Source organism: Folsomia candida, unplaced genomic scaffold (genome assembly GCF_002217175.1).
Source record: "Folsomia candida strain VU population unplaced genomic scaffold, ASM221717v1 Fcan01_Sc001, whole genome shotgun sequence".
Lineage (NCBI taxonomy): Eukaryota > Metazoa > Arthropoda > Collembola > Entomobryomorpha > Isotomidae > Folsomia > Folsomia candida.
The window spans coordinates 15691233-15716056 of record NW_019091193.1 but is presented as its reverse complement, the minus strand read 5'-3'; the positions used below and the strand labels follow the sequence as shown (position 1 = coordinate 15716056).

The window sequence follows — 24824 nt, the reverse complement described above, 5'->3', positions numbered from 1 at the left end:
ATTGTACAGTCGGCTAAGTCTCTCGCAAGCCGCAAGAGACAATCAATTTTAAGGTTGTCACACTTTTGCAAGACATAATTACAAATCTAGGAGCCACAATTTTACATGATTTTTGCAACATTAATATTCTATGCGGTATTCATTTGATAACCATTAGCCTGATGCCTGCTTGTCGTCTCCTTTGTCATATGAATGTCATATAGCTAATATATTACGTATGCACTGTTTATACACATCTGAATATTTCAATTTTACTTTCAAATGGTAAATCATTTGTCAAATTTGCAACACCGGTTGACACCAACTTGGAAATTAATACCAAGTCAAGGGTAGTATCAAGCCACAGACTATTTAACGAAATATGTGAATGCATATGTAGTGTGAAATAATTGTGACAATGACAAAGATATTATTCAACCCTTGAATACTTGATTTACATGAACATTATGCATCCAACATGTGACCATTATGTTCTACGGGCTAACAGTGACGAAAACCTTTCATCTTATACGTGATATAAAAATGCACAAAGAAACTGCAATCATAAATTTCATTATGAAAAGTTTTATTACTCGATTTGCGTGTAACGTGCATGAATAGATTTTAATTAGACTTTAAGCACGGTATGAATTATAAGCTTATGGTCAGTCCGTCCATCCTTCGCCTTGGCTCAAGTCAAGAAGATTGCTTCAACGTGTCTACGTTTGCCGTCCTTACACTTTGTTAAAGGCAAACATATGCATGCAAGGTATTGTGGAAAATGCATATAAATGTATACGAATTTTATACCCGCTTCAAGATCAATGACCAATTTTGGGCTCCATGCGGTCAGCTAGGCACCCAGCTAAGGCAATTCTGCATAATTCACAATTTTCATCAAAGATTGCAAAACACCTTTTTACATGAGATATGGGCAATTGCGTGCTTCTCATAAACAAAGAGAAGAGGAAATAAAGAATTATGAGCTGATGAGCCAGCAGCAGAGGTGTGATACTTATTGGTAATCATTTTAAGTATTCGTCCCCACCATAAATTGAGTGTTATTTAGCAACTGGAGATTACATTAAGTTTTTTAAATTGTTCAAAGTTGAAAGCAATTATTTGTGTTGATTACTTGATCATTGCTTCAAACAATAATGAGTTTTGTGTCGGAAAAAATTCCTTGCTCACTACTCGTTCGTATGAGTGAGATTCCGGCAGGGAATGGACGGAGAAGATGACTTAATTCCCTCCGAGGACGACTATAAGGGAGACATCCTCCCAGGGAGAGAGACAAAATAACGCAATAAAGACACATAATGGGTGAATCAGTCACTCACAGTTGGACTCTCTCTATGTGGACAAATTACCTTTCTGCTTTTCTACACATTTCCCCTCTTTGACGCATCAACTCAATCTCAACATTATTACAGCAGTTGGGTAAAATAATACCATCTTCAAGTGTGATAATGGAGACAGCCATTCATTCTTCCGCCATGTTGGTGGAGCTTCATCACAAGAAATTGTATAGAGTCGTTTGATGCGATGGTTGAGTCATCTCGGAATTATTATTATTATGCAATTGTGATTCTTTATTCAAATTCAGTATAAGACTCATCAGGGATTCTTGTAATTTTAATTATCTTCTGATAATTAATTATTCAATTGATTGCTTTGCCCTGAGCGATTCACTTGTATGAACGCATAGTCAAAAAAGCTGTGATCATTCCATTCCATCCTGTAGGCATCATGATCAACTTATTACTTCTGAATATGGAAGTAGAAATTACGGAAACTTCCAAGACTTTGTTGGCGACTGGCAATGGTGCAAAGGAGCAAAAGGAGGCTATTATGATTTGGAATTTGCAAGGCAGAAACGTTCCAAGAGAGATTCGACATTACTGTACAGATATATAAAAGAAGGTCCAAGTGTTGCATGCATGCGTAGTCCCGCTGATTGTAAGCATGAAGTTCAAGCGAGAAAGACGATGACTAATTATATCTCCATCCAGCAGTGGTCAAGTCCAGAAGAAGCCTGCCTGCATGGTGCACTCACCGAAAAACTCAACTTCTTGCATGTCAGTTAAAACAATGGCATTATTGAGTATTTTTAGAGCTGATACTCTGGATGATATATGCATACGTTTCGTAGTAATGCTCGTACCCGATGGTACGGCGTGGATGTGAGAAAAAAACGTAGTTGGAGTGTGATCGAAAATCCGGATTAGCAATTACTTGTAGCATATGCCTTGATCAAGAATGACCAGTAGATTGACAAAGATTTATTCGTGGTGTGGTGCAACCAGTGAGTTTTTTGGACAAGTCCATAAGTCAAAATTAGACAATGAAATTAAGGGTTCGGAAATAGAGCAAAAAAAGAAAAGTATTGTTACACGATGCATTGTAAATCTGTTTTATGCTACAATAGAGCACAGAACTAGGCACATAGCTCAAAGTAGAATATCATTAGTTTAGTGGAAGGTTCGTTACTGTTGTGTTGTGTGTGGTTGATGCTGATGAGATGCTGGATCTCAGCAGCAACAGCAGCAGTAGCAAGAAGATTCTTGATGAGCGCAAAGAAGACCAAGATGAGAATGAGTGATGTTGGTGTAATGAAATGAATTCAATTCAATTGAAAGGAAAATCCGTTCCTTGAGATTTCCTTCCCTCTCATTCCTCTTTTTCTTACGTTACTTTGTGAGTGAATAGTAAAAATTGTGTACCATTGACACCTCACAGCAGCTTTACATACATAGTTACAAGTTGCATATTGCTGGTGTTATAATATTTTAACGTCCCATTATTGAGTAATTTGTTCTGTGTATGCCGTCAGTCAGAGCCCTCTCAGCAAAGTCTTGATCATCCAAAATGGGACGTACCTGCACATGCAGGACGTGTACTTACGTAAGGAAATAAACAATATGAGATTTGTAGTGTAATAATAAAAAGACGATGCTTCATTACTTTGGGGCTGGGAGATCCATCAACCCATCTTCATATCAATGTTCATATGTGTACATTTATGCCGAGCAGACAGTGCTTTATTCCCGTTGATGGCTTGCAAGTGATGATTAAAGATTTGCTTTGAGAAGGAAGGCACATCCTTTAAAGCCTTTGTTATTTTATTTTTATTAGGGATGCTTGGTAGGAAAAGATGGATGGATGGAAGGGTTTCAAAGTTAGTGTAAATGGCAAGTCATCATTGGTAATTCAGCTGTGTAATTTTGTAACTTTTTCATCCGTATTGTTCCTCCACGTCGGACGGCTGTCCAGGAGGAGATCATCTATAGGATGGATGATATGAGACATACTTGTATACATACGATGCGCTTCACTTGCAAGGCATGATTTCGATGTATCACAGGCATCGTTTTGCTATAAAAGTTATTACTGAACTGACTCGTCATCATACTTTTACATAACCTGTACAAAAAGAAGGCGAAAGGTGTAAACCATATTAGTTTAGTTGGAGTAGCAACACCATCCGGAACAATATCGCAAGAAGAAACTCTTTGAATTGCTGAATTGAATGTTTTATTATTCTCTTTTGTTGCAACAAAGTCATACAATTTTTATACCATATCTCCGATCATCTTCCTTTTGTTGTCTTCTTTTCACATTTCTGTCTCAGCTCAATTTTACTTTTTCGTCAGCCAACCAACTACTCTCTCTCTCATCTTTCAACGTTTCAATAACACGCGGCCTTATCATTCCGCCGTGCCGATTTCTCAGATTGAATATTTGAGGTGATGTACTGTCAAGTCAAACTGGCCAATGACAACTAGATGGGGGAGGATTGATTTTGACAAGTGTAAAAAACTGAGATGTGAAGGAGTTTGTGATGTAAGAATTGCTGACAAGTAAATAGAAGAGTCGTCAACAATTAATCAGTCGGCCTGTGAAATTATTGAAAGCAACAAATCACTCTTCACGACCATCATACTTTCCGACAATAATTTATTTCAATTGAATTAAGAGGAACCAGAATTGCGTATTTCGTATACGAGTTCTGTCCTAAGAGCCGAGAATAGAGTGTGTCCAGCCCATTCCTGGAAACGTGTGATTGTTCTTTCGATATAAGTGTGTACGAAAAGGAATAAGGATGGAGAGCTTTTTGTGTTTTTAAGGTGGATGTGGGTGTGACACGTCTTTTGTCTACTGTGAGACAATTTTCACATGTACTTGTTTTGATCTGAATGGTCTCTCCTTACGTATGCAAGTACAAGCTTACATATCACGTTATTGACTAATTGAATTCAAATCATGTTAACTACAACACGCAATTTGAAAACAATTTCTGCATATTCATGAGACATGTTTCCGCTCAATGTCCATGGGCGAATGATATATATTTTCGTCTCTCAGCTTGTCTTCAATACGGCATAAGTTATTAACCATAAACATGAGATCTATGTCAATGTAAAATATGTGGACGCACTTAAACGAGCAACGATAGTATATAGCTCAGCATGATTTGACCAAAACGGATGGCAAACACGGTTACCACCCTTTTATAATTCCAACTGTGCATATGTATGTGTATTTAAATATGTATCCCACATGATAACTTCTTCCTTACATGCTTCATCTTCTTCTATTTATTGCAAAACTTGCATAACCATGTCACTACAGCTTCAGGAAATTTGTAACTTGTGTAGTTCTTTCTAAGATACATGTATCGACCATTTTCTCAAAGTGCATGCGTTATGTGACCGTATGCCTTGCCATTACCTGACTGTTTTATGCTTCGAATTGCCAAGTGTCAAATTGACACTGTGAATGGATAAGGAGCAGCCACGCTAAATTGTTGAAACACTCCCAGTTATCTCTCTCTCCATTTCTCTAGCACATTAAATACAGAAGTGGAAGAGTTTATAATCGCAATAACAATAAATATGCAAAACAGTGGAGAGCATTGGCAGAGCATTTGGGGGTGGATAAAGGCAATGATTGAAATGGCTGATGGACATGTTCATTGCTTCATTTGGTAATAACCATAGATCAAACAGAAAAACACTTCGGGTGCAACCGAGAGAGAACTGGGAGGATGAACATACTGGCCTGAATTCCAGTTGCACAGGTATACGCACTAGTTGAGAACATGCATGTGATGAAAGATGCGAACGTCAGATTGATATTTCGAATTGTCGGGTATCGAAATTGGATCATACTGACGAAGGCAAAAATTCTTACAAATCATGTTCCCTGCTGATGTGTAACTCCTCCCGGGCAGTTTAGAAACACAACACGGCCCATGGCCCAAAAATGCCTTGTTTCATGTCTACGCTGAATAAGTCAGTCCTTTAACTGCCCTGCCCTTGTCATGTTTTTTTTTCATGGGGCTTGTTGACTTTTGGCTCCTGATCATCCTGACATGGTAAAGTTTAAGAATTATGGACAGCGAAGGAGTTGGGAACATCTTTCTTATTCTTATTATTTACCCATCTAATTATTCAACTCATCGGATCGATCAGGAACGCATCACTGTAAGTGCTGAATTACTTACCATGTCAATTTTACTAGATAAGAAATAAGGAACTCCGAAATTAAAAGCTGCCGAGGTAATATGCGCAGTTGTTTGGTTAAATGCCTGCTGTTTATTTTTAATGAATTTAAATACAAATCAAAGACATGGACAAATGAATCACAGCCTCAAGAAGACACAACAAGAGCTGCTGTGCAGTAGTGCGAAAGTTAAGAATCTTAGCAGGGACTCGAATAAAATTGATTGGAAACCCCACAGATTAGGATTCCACCTACTGATTTTAGTCCAGGTTCCATTTGCAGTGATTTGTTGTAACTTTTCTTATCCTGCGTGCACGTGGTTATTTTACTACGATGGACTAAAAATCTCATCACTTGTAAATCATGCACTTTTTCTATTTCAGAGTTTTTTTTTAGATATTTGGTAATTATTGATGCATATTTTTGCAGTGTGCAGGATTGAAGAAAAAGGTTGTACACATATTTATTTAACAAACAATAGGTGTACCTACGAGGTTATAACCTTCCTGTATTGTTACATGAGATGCAGCACCATGCATGTAGAACTTGATTATCTTTTGGAACTGGATTAAGTCATATTGTCATGCGTCTCTTGCTGAAGACGAATCACCAGGTGTCCGAGTAGAAAGGTTTGTCATCAAGGGGCAGAAGAACGTGTTTTAAGCTGCAGCCACACTACGTCTTGACCATGTAAAAGTACATTTCTTCAAGAACCAAGATGACATGAGTTGAAGAAAGATCTCATAAATGCGATTACAGAATAAATTCTTGGCATCGATGTCTCTTGCCTTGCCTGCCATCCAGCTTCTGTTCTTTTCACGGGTGTTACACGGGTGTTAAAGGGTCATCAGTGAAGGAGATAGATAAATGACAAAAAGTCGGTGTAACTAATTCTACCATTTAACTCACTTTTTATTACACATGAGCAGAATTCATAATCTTTCACATTTATGCACTCGCCAAATGTATTCATAATTCACATCAACTGTGGTGTAATTGTTTGTGTGAAACTGATGATTGTTGAATGCTGTGTGGAAAAAAGTTGCAGAATTGGCTAAACCAATACATAAGCATGTTAACATTTCTTCACATTACTGGTAAGTGCATGCAGCATCTAAGAAATTACACACAAGAAGCACGGGAGCAAATAATGCACGCTTTATCAATTTAAACCAGCGATTCTCGTTTGGGACACGTGGATGGGTTGGGAACTTTAGATTATTTAGTCAGTAAGTAAAATAAGTTAGACACGAAGTTGCTCATCTCTCATCATTTTGAAGCAAATTGATGGTTTACTTACTTAAATACGTTCATGCTCAGTCAAGGCTCACTCGCCTTCTACTAGTTTTGTTCAATCTTCACCTGTATGGCAAGTAGTTAGGCAATACATACGTACCAGTGCTGTCTGGATTGAAAAGCACAGCATACGTATAACAACGTATAGAGTCGTAAAGTATCAAATCACGATATTCTCTTGGAGGAGTTTATGAATCGTGAAACAAAAGTATCGAAAAAAGTTGACGTGCATTCTCTAATAACGATAGCACAAAGGGTCACGACTTTTACGGGAGCTGAGAAGCTGAGTCTGGAGCTTTAAAATACAATTTCTTCAATGAAGTGCAGTAAATGGTTTATTAAGTAGTATGTGTGCTGTAGTGTGGTAAAGAAGCCTTTAATTTTTAATGGACAACTAACAAGGATTAAATTTTCAGTTAAACATTTGAACGAACGAAATTCATTACCATGTTGCAGTGTCAAGTCGTTAAAATTAAGAATTAAATAATTTAGTCATTCTTATTCAATTTGTGGACTCTGTTTTTATTAATCTTGGCTTCGTTCCTTTTCCACTTTTCGAATCCATCCAAGTTTTACGATAAATTTTGTGCAGTTAGAGATGCACAAGTTATATGGCAGTTCAAACATAGTGGCAACGAAGAGGATTGAGTTCTCTTTTTTACTCCTGTCACCTTCAGGTTCCATGTTTCAAAGATCTTGACGATGAAGACTAATAAAACTGGGAACACAACAAGACTCAGAAATGTACCACGCTATGACCCCGATTGTAAGATTAGGTATATTATGTTTGTCATTCACATTGTTTCGAACAATCGTAATGATACTGCTCCACATCATGACCATTTATAAAAATAAAGAAACCCAACTCCTTTTTTAGAGTTAAAAACTATTCAAGTTGGGAGCAACTTACAGTACTCACCACCGTTGGCTATAAAATCCAGGTTGTTGGTTGTAGCGCATTTTCCTGGCTTAAGGTTAATAAATATATAGGAGTTAATGAAGCGTATAGTGCGCCACGCGTTTCTCGGAGTGCTTGCTTGGAATATTTTTAAGCCTTTACTAGACAACATCAGGAGAGATGAAGAAGGAGCAAGCGCAATTAGCTGGGTCTCGTCTTCATGGACGAAACAACAAAGGAGTGAAATGAGCGAGGATTGTATAATTTCTTATAAGAATTTGTCTTAATGCCAGGAGTGAATAATACGCTATTACCAGGGGATAAAAATACCCCGTCCGTTATCTGAACATGGTCCAGCAACGCCTCTCTCGTCTGGCTGGAAGAAAGTCGACGAAGGTTGACTTGACAGAAACATCTATCACAACCCATGTAGTTCTCCATAAGGGTCCATCCCTTCGCCTTCCCGATGATGCCCACAAGATACACCGCTTCCATACGGACGTTCGTTCGTTCGTGCGTATTTCTCTTGTCCATTAGAGCTGAGCAGCCAGAGTCAGTGCCCCTATCATTCGAATCATCAGATCATCAGAAAGAATTGAACAGTACCCTCTCCTCCTCCTGCTTTATGTTAAAAACCCGAAGGCGGAATTAAAGGTTGTTCATTAGAATGTCGCTGGCGTAGCATTTAGTCATACCGGCCTATCAACAGGTACATGCTCTGGCCTGCACTTTTCTCTGAGTTGACTTTGACGATGAGAATGTTGATGACTTGCCTCAGGTATTTATTTCTGTATTGTGCTGCTCACTGCTGCCTGAATGTGTGCTTCCTCAATAATCTGAAGATGATGCTCCTCCAAAATGAAAAGAGAAAAGGCGCTTGGGGAGAGAGTGGGTGTGGACCTTGCGCAAGGTGTACACTTAGGAAAAGATAAAGGGTCGTTAAGTCTGAGCCATGTCTCACACCAAGCTAAACGCAAGGAATCGTAATGATACGTTTGGTAAATTTATGTGGTTGGGTAGTACGTCTTTACCTGGAAATTAGACATTTGCAGGAACAAAGTGCAGTGCAAGCTAGAAGTGATTATTGCCCTTCGTTGGTTGATTCGCTCCCCTGGGTTTTGTGCATTGTAATTAAATATACAAGTATTACTCTCATTGATCGGTCGGTAGTTGTTACAACTAGGATAATTACCATTGGGAAAATATCAGATTGTTAGCTTGACGGGGGACGAGAGTTCTTGTATGGTTTGTGAGAATCATTTATTATTCTTGGCCAAAGTGAACAGTTCTGATTATTGCGAAACAAATAAATCAATGCTTCTCAGGATGCCTCTCAAAGTTTTTTTTTGTCCATTGGATTTACTTATGTGCAACTTCATTAATTTCAGAACATCTTTCCTTATTAAAATTGCAGTTTTTAGTGAAATATGTATATAAAGTGAATTGCAAAATTATTTGATTTCATAGGATGCATAAAATATCTCTACACGAGTCATTTTCAGTTTGTTCAAGAGGAATATTATCTGTAAAAACAGTTTTTTGATGGAACATGTACCCATGTACATGATATCGACAATAAAATTATTCGAGATTTCAGTGCACATTGTTTTGGTCGTCCTGCCTGTCCGATAAAATGTGTGGGTAGGAACAGATGGGGTATGGAAAGGTTGATGGCAGTTCAACTTTGTAATGATTGCATTTTACTGGAGGCTTAAAAACCAGTCCAATTTGATAGTTGATGGCGAGTAAGAAAAAATATCAAGTTTAGCGTCGTATATGTACATACGTTATACGCTGTTGTACGTTGGTCAGAATCGGTCAACTTCTTAATCCAAGTTTCCTCTCTCCTATCTCACTATTCCTTTCACTTACGATCATTCCTTATTATTCCTCACATTATTTCTGTGTGCCACCCATCCTTAAATTTCATTGTTGCCCATGCTGTTCTTAATTCTTTGACAATTACGTACGTATCAGTACATATGCTAAAAATAATTTATCATGATTAAACAACTAGATCAGCGGGCGAATGTCTATATGAAAACGAGATTTCTCCATCGTAAGCATCCTCAATGAATTAAACTATAAAACCTGTTATTTTAAATTGCACGTCTTGTGTATTTATATGACTGGATACCAAACAGAATAAAGCACTGAACACACAAGTGGTTAATTTCCTCAAGTAAATAGGATTCACCCCAAAACTGACAATAATTATTCCAGATAAAAGTGCATCATCAATCTAGTACATAAATTTAAACAACTTTCGTAAATGCATAAAATGAGGTTGTAACTTTTTGGAGAGTGAGGACCGATCAACAACAAATGGAACATAAATCCAAGCTTTAAAGGAGGTTGAGAATGTGCCCAGTGGTCAAGAAGGGAGGAGGATGCACCAGATTCGGATATGTTCAGCAGGTTTGTAATTGCAGGTTTCTAGTTGACTGGCAGAACGGAGGAAACCTGCTTGATCGAGGTGCATTTTCCTCGACAGCTTATGTAGTTAACAAAGTAAGTAATATTTCTCTGAACGACAGAACTGGATTGAAATGAAGTGTAGCTGGAGCGAGAAACCAGATCAGACCAAATTGTTAACCAAGTTTACTGCAGATATTTACTTCAAGTTCATTGTTCGTTAAAAGTCTTAACTAAATTTTTGAACTGCATTATGTATTCAGATCAGATTTTTCTTCCTTCTTGGAGTGGCACCTGAGCTGGATGCTCGTCGTTAGTTGTCAGAAAACGAGAATGATTTCGCTCTTGGCTGCTGCTGGCACCAGAAAGCGGTGTGGGTAGTGGAAGTAGCATTTCGATGTGTCTCGCACTCCGTTCGCAATTCACTGCGACTGCTGCCGAGGCTTCAACTAATCTAAATATTTTCTCTCCTGAACAATGAATAGGAGAGTGACCTTTGGTTCCCACTGACTAGTGCTTGAAGGATAATGCCGCAGAAACATTGTACGCACTGTCATTAGAAGACATGCAATTCTGCCCTGTTTACTACTTGGTATTTACAGCAGGCTATTATTTTCCTTCTAATACGAGAGAGGACCAAATATAAAATTTGCGTATTATGTAACGTGGAGGAGTCCCCATCCTCGCAGCACTGCTTCAAGGGTTTACATTCTCGACATGTGTAATAAAATTCGGTTTAACTGTCATTGTGAGTCACTTGGTATGACTAAACACGCCGATACGGTCCCAAGGGAAAACAAAAGATCATTAAAACATCATGGGGGTTTAGTTTGCATTTAATGACCAAGCCAAAAAAACGGATGCAAAATTTAGCAATTGTTGCTTGCACAGCAAAATCGTGGACAATGAGCAAAATAAGATGTGTGCGAGTAGTAAATGGCTCAATTCAATTCTTTCTTTCTTGAAAGATTTGTTGATTGTTAGCAGACTTACAGAATGTTGATTTTCCTTTTACAAGCAGAGGGCAGGAAGGAAAAACTGGATAATCATGAGCTGCAAAAGGCAATGTCCCATTGAATTAAATTGATGATTCTTGCATCGTCTTAACGGTTGTCCTTCGGACTGCATGAGACAAAACTACGATCCACGTATTGTTTTCCTCGTCATGACAAGAAAACTTGACAGTTCTTAATTTCCAACCTCAATTAGGCTAACTTTGTCTTACGCATAGAATTAAAATGCATTGTTGTATGGGTTTGGTGAATAATATTTAGTTATGACTGTGTTCTTAGGATTAGTTCATTCACTACATAGTGTTGGCAATTTCTGGTTATAATTGGGGAGAATGACACATGACGGGATTTATACATTTTAAAGTTAGATTGCATTACGATTTATTTATTTTTATTCTGCATTAAGGTTATTATGTTAACTACAACTGATCCAATTTTGATCCAATTTTTGTGTTTAAATGCATACATGTGTACAGCGTGGTTCTTTATGCTAATGAATGATTGCGTGATTAAATAAAGCCAGGTTATTTGAACTAGACCCACAAATTCTCATTGGGATGTCTGCCAGTCTGCTAACGATCTTATGATGAAGTATACCATATATAATCTGCGATAAAATTCCATAGTTCGTAAGACAATTTACGAGTTGTTCTAATGAATGGTTATTTGTTGTTAGTATTTACACTTTGGTTCTAGTTATAAGAAGCCCTGTTCATTTAATAACCACCTTTGGAGAATTTTATAATTTTTCATGTACACAGTGATGGTTCTGGACATGGTTTATTTGCTCTAGACTTTAATTTATGATGAAACGCTTCCAACTCGAGGAATATTAATTATTGGATATATGAATATACATGGTGTAAAAGTTGCTTGCCCATGGCTCCCAAATCTGATATGAAGCCAATTCTTCTTGTTCATGTGGTTTTCTTAAAAATATAAGTTTATACTAGAATCAAATTGATTTAGTGCGTATCCCAATTTAACATGAACCAAACCTAAGGAAACTCTGATAATGTAGTTCGACAGATGCAAACGGATTCGGGCAGGGTTAATTGAAACCACAGGTTTTTGTACGATATCTCAAGTGCTCACCACACTGACTGCTTCCATGATCGATGTTTTCTTTCCTCCATCTTTTCGAGGAAGCTGCTGCTGGTGGATCCTTGAAGGGATGGACGTGATTAGATTACTTTGAAATTTTCATGGTGCAGCAGTTCTCATCTCATTAGTAGAATGCGTACCCTCTTGTAACAATTTAAAGTTACTTATTTTGTGGTAACCTGACATTAGCACCAAATCGTATAAGCATGTATTTGGCTGATTATTAAAAATGTTTCGATTCTGACAAACACCAGCCAAATTTTAAAGGTTGGTCAAAGTAACCCTTCACCTTTACAAGTAGTAATTTAGATAAATTTTTAATGCTACCCTGTACGCTCTGAGCGCTTATGTTCTGTATCATTTGATGTGCAGTGGTTGATCCAAAACCTTAAAATGATACGTTGTGAATTTACCATATAATTAAAGCTTCTTATAAAATGAGGCGTTCATTCCACCCAGGGTATTCCGACCTGGGTTTTAATGGGTTGGGTTTTATTGGGTTTTAATGGGTTTTAATGGGTTGTAAATGAATAAAACCCAGTGGGTTTTACCATGTTAAGTGGGTTTTATTTGGGTTTTAATGGGTTTTATTGGGTTTTAATTGAGTTTTACTTAAAAACTACATTCTAAAAGTTAAATACATCTCCTATACGTTAGAAGACGTTATCTCAATTCATTCTAAAGCAGTTTATTTCATTACTATTCTAATATATGAAAATTCGGAATAATTCAATAATTGACTCCATCCTTAAGCATCACAGATTTTAAGTGTTATAAAACAAAATAATTTCCGAATAGATACAAATTCCTAATTATTTTTGTTAAGTTATTACTTAAAACTAATAAAACCCTATAAAACCCATTTAAACCCAATAAAACCCATTAAAACCCATTAAAACCCAAATAAAACCCAATTAACATGGTAAAACCCATTAAAACCCATGGGTTTTATAATTTTTGATTAAAACCCTGGGTTTTTCCGAACCCTGATTCCACCAGTGCCCATATCCAGCCTGACAATTATATCTCGCAGCAGCAGCAGGTTCAAAATAGGAAGCTTCCTGCCTGCTACCTCATGACATGAAATATTCCGTGCAAGCTTTTGGGATAATGTTTCTTGGAGAGGAGATTAAACACGCGGTATCGCTGCTTAGAACAACTTCCAATAAAGAGTGTAGAATTAAATCGGATCAAATTGTGTGCACCCAGATTCACCTTCAACCAGAAATAAATAAAGCCTAATTCTAAATTATTATTTATTATGGTAGTAATAGCTCTGACCCAAATTTAGACCCAAAAGTAATTTATGAAGGTAGCACGATGGCAAGGAGGCAACTGAAATTTTCCGGGGGCAAAATTGATCAGATACGCGTAAATTTCGTGTTGTTTTGTCCCATGTTAAGGTTTTCCTCAGCACAGAGTACCATCGAATCTCTGCATCGTATGTATGTATGCATAATCTCTCTTGTGAGTAATCAGATCAACCTAAATTGCAGAAATGCAAGTAAATTGCATAGCTATCGGCAATTGGTTCCCTATTTATTTCATTGATTGGATTTGATTGATTTTAGTTTTCATAAATAGCATGCTTTTTCAAGTACGAAAACGTTTGAATTTTTAAGATTTTTAGCTAGCGAGCTAGAAGAAGTAAGGCAGCAGACACTTAGAATCAGGTATAGGATCAGACCCCTCTAATTATTGATTTATGAGATACAGTAACAAGTTGGACAATGAATCTTGTTTTTGAATTTTACTATTGGAAACCGACATTGAATTATAGCCGAGATGGCAGAGAATTGTAACCTAACTCAACAAATTGATAATCGGTTTTGCCATCGTGAAGAAATCAACAATAAATAAGAAATACATAAAACTAGTTTCATAAACAAATGAGAGTTGGTAACAAGCAATCAATTTCATCACTATTCATTTCAATTCAATCAAATCATCTTCGTACTTGATTCTGTCCATATCTTGCACCACCAACCAGTTAGTACATGTAGAAACCACGCCAAAATAAGTCGAAAAATAAGTGCATCATTATTCATTTACCAGGTATTTCAATTACCGTTAAGTTTTATTTTTATTTTTTATTATGATTGTGGACAGTTCAAGTTGGTTGAACAAGTACATTCAGTGTGGTATGCAGTGTAAAATAAAATAAAACCTGCCCCATTGACAATTGCAGAGTAATAAAAAAATACATGGTCTATGGTTTCCATTATTTTACAGTTGCTTACTTGGGAAACTGTTACAGAAAATACTAAAATTACTAGATTAGAGCTTCAATATATTGACCATTTGAATCCTCTCATCCTCAGTTCTCAAACATGTTTCTTTAAGACTTGCTTCTGATTCTGCTGCATGTATTTAGTTGCATAATGTCTCTTAACTTCCCACTCACTTTCCAAGTAATAAATACTGTATCCAGATATATAAAACTTGTATGGCTTGACGAAATGATTATTAAATGACATCAACACCAGTTTATGTCTCTGTTTCTGGTCTAACTAATAATGTTTCTTCTTAAAAATGACTCAGAATCTATCGCCACAATCATCTGGTGCAGAGACCAGTTAATGCCAGTACATGGCCATAGTATAATTAACGTAGTATTCTTTTATTTTATTGTTCTTGGTCCAGGTTGAGGGATCTTTCCTTTAAATCTTGAAGGAGTCACATAAAACACAATAAAAAACTCCTCCAGTTGTTTCTTGCTTACTGCGAGTCTCACTAATGAGAGCGAGCTTCCAGTTCCAAATCTCCATTTGAAGAATATCATTATCATCCTGGGACTTGTCTCTACTTTTTTTGGAAGGGTGCTGCTATGGATGTATTTATGTGGACGTATATTTCAATCCTTCCACTCTTATTATTTTGAAACGAAACCGAATCTGTTCAGACCCATATGTGTACCGAGGTGCATGTGTATTTCTACATGTGTGATGAGAATACTTCATTGTTACAATTGTGGGAAGGGATCCCTGCGGCAATTTCTTTGAGAAATCAGAATCAAACGAGGACTTTCTTACATAGCGACAAAAAACTTTTAGGTTCATACATAAATGTTATAAGAATAAAATGTACGTGTGTATGATGCATATTTTATATGAGCTGGCTATTTTTTGTTGAAGGAACTGCCAGGTTTCAGAATTCAAGGGTTTCAGCGAGATAACAAAAACGAGTGAATTTATTTCACAAGGAGATTTATTCATCCGCTTGTTTCTTCATTACGTTTCATACACATTATTGATAAGCCAGAATTCCTCTCTTTTAGTGCACTCATTAATTCCTTCGTTTTCAATTTTTCCATGTTATGCTCATTAGATTAGATTTGGTTAGTTCCAGTTCCAGCTTTAATTTCATATTTAGAAAGCCAGATGACATAGCTCGTATGAAGCATAATGGATCGTCTTAAGTTGTCTTTTTAATTTAATCGTAATTTCCTGTTCTTGGGAGACATGTAGCTAATAGCTTACTTGTAAGGAAGGAGCTGTGTTAGATTTGAGGGCTATTTCGACGGTGAACCTTATTTTTTGTAGTTTGTCATCACTCTTATCTATCGTTCAACCCCAAGAAACCAAGGATTGATGATAGACGTCAAGTGAAACTTTGGTAAAAACTCGTGCATCTAAATCTATCCACCTCCTCCTTCTCATAATTGATTTCTCTTTCCCGTGGCCAGGCTTAATTTAATATCTGAGAATGTCTAATGTTCACAAGAGTTAATCTACCAGCCGAGATGGACATGGATGGAGTTGAATTGGTGAAAAATGATAAAAGTCGTACACTCGAACCACCAAATGTTGTTTTGACGAGCAAGTTACAAAGTGAAACGGAGGAAAATTTAACCTTTCTAAATGTGACGTTAAAAATGGGTTGCAAACATGCAATCCACATAATTGATATGTTCCGACATACGTTAAATTTAGAAGAATGGAGTGCGGTAGTGTAGCTTATAATTCATCAAAGAAAGATAAATGCATGCATTGTAGTTGTCTCTTAAAAATACTCATATTCAACTAAAAACTTTGTAATTTAGCCTTAGAAAAATAATTAGCTCGCATCAAGTATTTCATAACAAGTGAGTGAGTACTTATGCATGTATCTGAAATTGAAAACTTAAAAAATTCATATGATTGTGCTGTAAAAATAGCAGGTTTCACATCAAAATTAGGGATACACATTTATGTATTTTAGCTTTTCCTACCGATATATGTGCACATATGTATGTACATGCATCAGCTTCTTCTTTTCCTTATGCCTCTTTATTATATAACATCCAATGATCATTGAAATACTTGTAAGCATAATATTAAGTAATTTTTTGTGTCTTTGCAGCTCGTTTAATGGTTCGAGATTGGGTAAAGCTGCGTTATGGCGTGTTCGATGAAAATGGCTTTGCACACGACGAAAAATACCCTGCAGAGTTTGTCGGATCGAAAGGAAAACCTGTTCAAGCGACCGAGTGTCGTCTTAATCGGTAAGAATTTAGCTACTAAATTCCCTTGTAAATAATCTAACTGTTAGTAACGAATGCATAATATTTCTTTGTGGCGAACACGACACTATATTCGCATCAACACCATTTGAATTCAATTGCTCATAATACAGTGGATAGGTAATATTATGCATATCTACTTAAAACCACTAGGGTTCCAAAATTATTCGCGTTTTTCCAGCCTTGTTCCATTAGTTCAAAACTCACGACAAAATAATAATAGTTCTTGTTTTTACAATTGCAGTAGTTTTAAAACCGAAATCATAATACATAAATTTGTACGTATACGGTTGAAATTGTGCAATTTCTGCTGTAAAGCCGTTGCCTCACTTGTAGACTTAAAGTGGCAGCCACATACATTAATTTGTCTTTATGTTTTAATTTAATTAACAACTTTACTGAGTATCGGGTTGATTTGTGATCTCCGATTCCGGGGTACACATGTGTACATGCGCACAGTTAAATACATGCACTAAAACTTAATTGCATTCGAATCTTAGAAATCCCGACAAACTTGATTTATTTTATTATACATTTTATGACACTCTAGATCAACCGCTGCATGTGGAGAAGCAGGAGAGAAATGTGACCAGAATCTAAAGCACCCCAAAGGAAAATCGCTAATGTCATTGCCTTTGGACTCCAATAGTGTAAGTTGGGATCATTATTTATTTATTTTCTTGTTTTACAATAAATGCTGTTTAAATTTGACACGTTCTTGCATTTTCCGCAACTTTTTTTAATGATTTCGGGTCTGTTAGCGAAGATACAGTAATTAATATACATTTTCTGAATTGGTGAGCAAATCGTGTTTTGCTTGTTCCACTGCCATTTTGTGATTTTGAATTCGGATTAAATTACTTTTATTGAAACCTGAGAAGAATGTATAATCATTCGCAGATATGGTAAGGCCAAAACGATAAAAAATATACCGTTGGCTCATCTGAGAGAGAAAAGCAAAGCCTGCTGCGCGTTATCGATAAATTCTCTATTCGTACAAAACCCTTGGGCAGAAATCCTCCTTCTTCATGCAGATGTAATTTATTGAAATCCTGGAGATTCATGGTGCGCGAGAAATTATAACATTCAAACCACATCACGCAATACTAAAGATTATGTTGCAAATGTCGTCTTATCTTCTTTTTACGTATCTCTACATATGTACCGAACATAACTTTGTTCATACTTTTTTGGCTTTATTGCATTGAGACTGATTTTTCGTTTCTTTAAAAGGTGGACGAATTTTGTGACGTTACAACTCACGTCCGGACAACGCCTACAAAGCACAATTTCTTATGCAACGGACTCAGCGTTTGGGAAGTGATGGCACAGCATGAAGACTTTAGTGAAATGTAAGTTGCATCAGAAATTATGACATATCAAATTCTTTCAACAAAGAAAAAATGTTTTTCACTGAACAACACTGAAATATTTTCCAGCTCTCCAACCAAGTTTATACCTTTTTTGCAATTACGTACTTATGCATACGCTTAATAATAAGCTTATTGGTTGAGTAGGACTGTCTGATTGATATTGATTTTATTACCAACAAATCTTCAAAAGGCGTGTGCAATCCTGTTTTCAGATCATTTAACTCAGCCCAGCATTCATTTTTACTTTTAACACGTTTTTTTCATGAATGTAACTACATAAAAAACTTGCTCATAGAGTTGAATACTTTTCTAGAATTTATTTATCTATTGAAATCCACCACTGTTACATTGGCAAAGGAGATAATTTATTGTGACCATAAATTGTCTTAAATTAAACCTTACCCTATATTAGGAATACTCTGAAGCAACAGCAGCAGAATCAGAACGGAGGATCGTCATCGGCACCCCTTGATAAGGGGCATAATCATTATGAGACTTCCACAATGGCCAGTTCCACCCCGATGACCATAGCAGCTCCTGCTCCAATATTTTCCTATGTAACTGCCAAATCACACCGAATGATCTTTTTGTTGGATCGAAGTCCAGAAATGAACAGAACGGTAAGTGCAACGTTCTGGAATTTATGATACGGATAGCAATGAACTTGGGCATAAATTAAAGTCACTCCCCGAAAGTCCTCCTCTCCCACAGGCTACAATAAATCCCATTGTTTATCATTACTCATGCATGTAAAAACATAACTCATGAAAATGGTGTCTGATTGTGAATTTGCTAATTTTTACATTGCAGAACCGATGGAACAATTTGAGAAGGTAAGAAGCGAATACAACTATTTATGTGCGAATACAATTTCGCACATAAATATATACATGAAGCTACTTAATTAAGTATAATAAAAAAACTTGACTATCTATTTTAAAATTTACATTTGGTTTGTCCTACTTAAAAAGGTCTTTGTATGGAATGTTTCATCATTTACCGTCGGGGGTCGAACTAGGAGTCATTTCTTATTCGAACAACTCTACCATCAGCGTGCCACTGACAGTTGCAAGGTAAAGATTTCTGCATTACGATTATGGGAGATTTGTAGTGAAACACATTGAAAAATTATACTAAAAAAAATGGATACGTTTATTATGAATCAATATTCGTTTTTCAGTACCCACAATCGGGATGCATTATACGGAAGGATTCCATTTAGACCACTTAACACTGAATCAGAAGAGTCGTGTATTTCGTGTGCAATAAGTGCTGCCCGAAAGGTGGGTACCCTATTAATATAAAAATATGCAATAATATATATGCAAATTAAGTCCTCAAGTCCTACTCAGAACTACAAATAATCTACACAAACAGCAGCACAATACAATAATGTAAATGTAAAAATTCCAAGATAACATTGACGAGTACATACATGCCTAGTTGCCTGACGAATACACAGTATGAGCAAACAAGTAGAGATAAAAAATGACCAGTAGTTTTTCTATTTGGGCATTTATAAAATCAAATTTAAATGATACTTCGCTAGAGTAAATGATTTTCGGCCTCTGTCAAAATATTTGTACTTCATTATTACGTGATCTATACAGGTAAACTTTTTCTAGATTACTTACAGCATGAAAACAATCTTTCTCATTTTATTTTTTGAGTTTCATGGGTTTGTTTGTTTTCACATGAGGTCTAAAGATAGTCAAAATTGAGATAATGCTACGAACAAATTGAGGGAAAGATTCATAACTGCCGACGTAATTAAACAAAGAGAAATAATGGTTGATGAATCCATTGTTTAATAAATTGCAGTTGATCAAAGCGTCTGTGGAGAGCACGGGCCCCACAACATTGGTGCTGGTAAGCGGATCATCATCAAAAATTTTCCACCGTGAATGGGAAAAAATTAAGAAACTCGTCGACAACACACCTCTGCACGTTATTGTCATAACTTACGCAAACATGAACGAATCCTTGGGAGGTCAAGAGCTGATCAAATTGTCTCAGTATGGTGGCTTCTATAAAGTTCCGGACAGCAACAACGATGTAGAGCAGAGAGAAATCCTATCCAACATCTTTTTAGGAATTCTCAACGAAAATGTTGGTACACCGTTGAATAAGGTGATAATTTCAGACTTAAAGACTTTTAAAGAAAATATTTAATTTAATTATCACATTCCTCTCAAATCGAATGCATACATATTATGATTAATAATGAAACTGAATTATTGCAGGTCTACGGTGCTGTTCATTGGCCTGTAAGTAAAAATCCAGATTTTATCAATTATGCCTAACACAATTGTCGTAAACAGCATAAATACATTCTACGCGATAATAAATAATTTCACTAATAACATTACCTGCCTGTAAAGGATGACGATTGGCAAGCCCGAGGAAAGTTCACGATTGAAGACAGCCTGGGACGCAACACTTGGGTGATGGTGACCACGGAAGAAAATGGCGATGTTGATGGATTGCAATTGATCAGCCCCACAGGCAGGGAATTTGACTTCCCTGGTAAATACTCAATTTTTAATTAAACACATTAAAACAAATCAAAAATTTAAAAAATGGAAAAAGGTCGACACAATCCAATTTATAAAAAGTTTAGATTTACATATTGGTTTCGTCTCATAAATACCTCAGATAAAATCTAGTTTATATTTTATCCAAATATAATCAACTTCATAAGTACTAATAATTTCACAATTTCAACTTTCACCCAAAATAGAGTTACAGTTTCAAAATAGTGTTTTACAATTATAATCTTAATTGAGTAAAACTTATGATTTGCTTTACAGCTATATTGTAATTAAACATAATCTACATATTCCATTGAAATTCAACGACTGAAAACAAAATTTCAATGATTATAAAATTTTCTATAATTACAGGTCATGCTGAAGGACTAGTCTACCTTCGAATTCCAGGTTTGACAGAGGTACGAATATGTATTGATTATATTTATTTGTAATATATTTATGTATGTGACGCCTAAATTTCATATTGCTTTTCTCTGTCTCATAATTTTCTTGTTATTGTATTTTAAAAAATACATTTCTTATCCTTCAACCAACCGAACCGGTAACGATTTTTTGTTGCTTGTTGGCAGCAGGCAATAATTATTATTTTTCCGTCATGTTTAATGTACCAATTATCATGTAGGTTCTATTTTTAGCAAAGTAGTTGGCAAGTCATCATAAACAGTTGGTCTCGTGTACCTTCGCATGGTGGTCAAGTTGTACACTGATTCTTAATGTTGCATTGTTGTTCGGTCGTACATTCGTGGGCATGTTATTGTACTGTTAATTTGTGATGGGCCCTCCAAACAATTACTTTTTCAGTTTTACGGTTGGCTTGGGTTGTTGGATTCATCATTAACTGTCGCTCTTGGTCATACTTTTATTCCTTCATTATAGTTTGTGCATACCACAGCAGAAATTGTTATGTCAGGTTCTATGATGTAGATAATACCTTAATTCCCTGTTGTCTGTCTACATACCAATATATACGAGTATCTTCCTACTCCTTAGTTATTCACGCTAGTTTAATTGAACATTTGAAAATTTGAACAGGCTGGAATCTGGACATACGTCGTAAAGTTTTACCAAAACCAATTCCCCAGACAGATAAGCGTGGATGTCATAACTGAGTCGCGTAAGACGGAGTCTATCTCTGTCAAATTCTGGAATAAAGTCATAAAACAGGAAATGCAACAAGCTGTCGACACCAACGTTGCTGTCAGCTCAGCTTCAACTTCTGCCGAGGTGGTCCTTCTCTATACACAAGTGCAGGTTAGCTAGTCAGTAATTGCTATGAAAAATGGAGAATTATGAATTATTATTTTGCTAATACCACCATCTTTTCTTAAACCTGAAAAAATTTTAGCAAGGAGAGCTACCCGTGTTGAATGCCAATGTGGTAAGTTAATATTGACCCATACTGGTTTTTATAATTGGTCGAAAAAAGCTGAAAATTTGCATGTTGGATTATGGACAAAATTTAAAAACCGTGTAAAATTAACACAACTTTTTGAAAATCTAGACTGCCATAATAACCCTGCCAGGGACAACGCAACAACATGGTCCTAATACTATTAGTGTTCGACTGTTGGACACAGGAAGTTCTGGTAAGAAAGAAAGTCGCACTAATAAATCTGGCTGAACCCTCTTTCCTCATATCCAAAAGCCGAACAATGAACGAAGCCGAGTTCAACAACGGCGCACTAATACTTTAATATCCCAGCTCCTTTTGTTGGAAAGATTACCAACCATTTTATGTTCTCTAGTAAAAAAAGTAATTTATTCTTCTCCTCTAATTCCCAAATTTCTTAATTTGATTTTCTACTCGCTGCGTCCCATATATGTCCGTATGCAAGGGTGTATGGGTGCGTGAAGTGAGGTCTTTTAGTGAATAGATGCTTGCTAATCTTGCTTCCTTAGTGAAAGATTCTTTGAACATTACATTATGGTTTTTATGTACACCTTGCAGATCCAGACTTGACATGGGGCGATGGAATTTATTCGGTAAGAGATTGAAAGATTCGGTATATGTATAGGTGCATATATTTTGTATTATCCACTAATCCAGATTAACTTATTTTGTGTTGCAGGCTTATTTCACTCAATTGGGACCAATTCCTGGATTTTTTAGTGTTAGTATCCAGATTTCAGATAATAACGGTCAAGCTGTTGTTCCCGTCCATACGAATATCTCACGTGGGAATTATGGTAAGGAAGACCCAATATTCATTTAGTTGCATAAATACGTCTATCTTTAGATTTGTCTAATTAATGCTTTATTTATCTTTTCATAGATAAACCAACGTGTTGTGGGAGCAGTGTCCCTCATATTGCGACTATTCCCACTGGTTCATTTTCAAGAACAATTGCTGGATCATCTTTCTTTGTGAGCCAAGGAGTCCCCATGGACGCACAAGGCGTTCCACTGGACCCATATCCACCAGGTAAGAACCATTGAGTTCATCATTACGAGCGATAGTCATTCTACTAACCCCAATAATCTCTATACTACAATGATGCTGTTTGCGATGATATTCATAGGAAATATTTATTATATAATTACATATGTTTACTTTCAGGGCGAATCACTGATCTCCGTGTCGAAAAGCAAATTGACTCAACATCCGAAGTTAAGCTTAGCTGGACATCGCCAGGAGGTGATTATGATAAAGGAAAAGGTGCGTTAAATAATAATACGATGCATATCTGTATACTTGACAAAGCTCACTTTTTCTAATTCTAATCAACAAAATGTATTTTTTTAATTGTAGCATTCCGATACGAGATTCGCTGGTAAGCTAACATACATAGATTTACTTTAGTAGCTAATCAAGCTAGATACACATAAGACAGATGAGAAACCTAAATAACTTATAATATTTTTTATATTTTCAGCTACACTTCTCGTGATGCTTTGACCAACGAGAATTTTAGAACTCAGGGTATTCAAGTACACAGCTCACTCACACCAACACCTGAACTCCATGGGATTCGTCAAAGTTGCACTGTTTCTGTCCCCTGGGCCAACGAATACTTTTACTACGGAATCGTAGCTGTCGACAACCAGAACAGAGGAAAAGTGTCCAATTTGGTAGCCGTTCTGATTAAAGAAACTCCCATGTCCACTACAAAATTGTCTGAAGCTTGGGAAGACGATGCACGTGTTGGGTAAGTTAGATTCACATCAAAAAATCTTTAATATAAGATGCATGTGTATGTAGCTGTCATTGTGGTCAAGTACTAATTATTTAAATTTGCCAATTTTGCAGAAACTTGACATCTTCAAGGTCTGCTAATAAGGATGACAACATGTTCAATGCTGGGGCCAACTGGTTCAGAGGCCTGAGTGAAATTGAACTCTATTTTATCCTCGCCGGCGGAGCTGCGTTCCTCATCCTCATATCCATTTTTATCATTGGTCTCGTCTGTCTTAAGAGAAGAAAGAGCAAGTCGGGCGAAGCACCTCCAGCTTATCATAATATTTACAATCAAGGACATGCCAAAAATCAATCCGGGCCCCAACCCCCCAAAGATCCCATTAGTTGTTGTTGGGAAAATGACAGCAATTCTACAGAACCTAAGCATATTACAGTGGCTCCACAAAAAATAAACGGGCTGTCATCTCCCTATATCACGGAAACCAAGAGCTACATTCCTGCCTCAGCCTTGTGTGCCCCAATTCAAAATGGATCCATTTATCGAGACATGGTTTACGCCGGATCTGGTTCAGCTCAGCATATGCACACCCACGACTCCAGTTCCGTCGACTCCTCCAAGCCTTCCGAGGGGGGAAGCAATGAAACGGTTCACGTGTCAACCGATGGTCACCACACGCCGGCTTTGTTCTACACGCCGACCCACGTACCTCCCCCTCAAAGGGGATTGAGCAACATGAACATGAATCTCAGCTTCGAAGGTGAGCATAACCTTCACAATCAAAGTCATAACAATCTCAGCAGAGACCCGCTGCCGACGAGAGTGGGCGAATTTCTCCATCCATCAGATGATGACGAAGGAGGTTTCAAGTCCCAAAGGAGAAACCTGGATGGATTTCACAAAATTGTGCCCATGCCAAGTAGTGAGTACGACAGTCCGTCCATTATGAACGGAAGTACGTACGGAGGTTCGGTAATGTCAATACCCAGTAGCAATAAGAAAAGAACGAGACATATTTCCTTCGTATAATAGATTTTGAAAATTTTAATACAT

The 24824-nt window shown here is 36.8% G+C and overlaps 1 protein-coding gene across 1 annotated transcript in view; it reads left to right on the top strand.

Annotated features, from left to right (window-relative positions):
- LOC110858981 (calcium-activated chloride channel regulator 1) overlaps positions 1 to 24813 on the top strand; it is a 68854-nt gene extending 44041 nt beyond the window's left edge. The window contains exons 5-25 of the mRNA XM_022107869.2: positions 16552 to 16693; positions 17262 to 17361; positions 17945 to 18063; positions 18497 to 18704; positions 18895 to 18917; positions 19056 to 19157; positions 19265 to 19367; positions 19906 to 20214; positions 20328 to 20351; positions 20466 to 20610; positions 20988 to 21034; positions 21669 to 21887; positions 21982 to 22014; positions 22138 to 22222; positions 22585 to 22619; positions 22706 to 22823; positions 22910 to 23059; positions 23195 to 23293; positions 23387 to 23408; positions 23511 to 23783; positions 23885 to 24813. Of these exons, the coding sequence (XP_021963561.1) occupies positions 16552 to 16693; positions 17262 to 17361; positions 17945 to 18063; positions 18497 to 18704; positions 18895 to 18917; positions 19056 to 19157; positions 19265 to 19367; positions 19906 to 20214; positions 20328 to 20351; positions 20466 to 20610; positions 20988 to 21034; positions 21669 to 21887; positions 21982 to 22014; positions 22138 to 22222; positions 22585 to 22619; positions 22706 to 22823; positions 22910 to 23059; positions 23195 to 23293; positions 23387 to 23408; positions 23511 to 23783; positions 23885 to 24800 (3272 nt within the window). The 3' untranslated portion in view covers positions 24801 to 24813. The remainder of the gene's footprint in view (positions 1 to 16551; positions 16694 to 17261; positions 17362 to 17944; positions 18064 to 18496; positions 18705 to 18894; positions 18918 to 19055; positions 19158 to 19264; positions 19368 to 19905; positions 20215 to 20327; positions 20352 to 20465; positions 20611 to 20987; positions 21035 to 21668; positions 21888 to 21981; positions 22015 to 22137; positions 22223 to 22584; positions 22620 to 22705; positions 22824 to 22909; positions 23060 to 23194; positions 23294 to 23386; positions 23409 to 23510; positions 23784 to 23884) is intronic.
- The last annotated feature ends 11 nt before the right edge of the window (positions 24814 to 24824 follow it).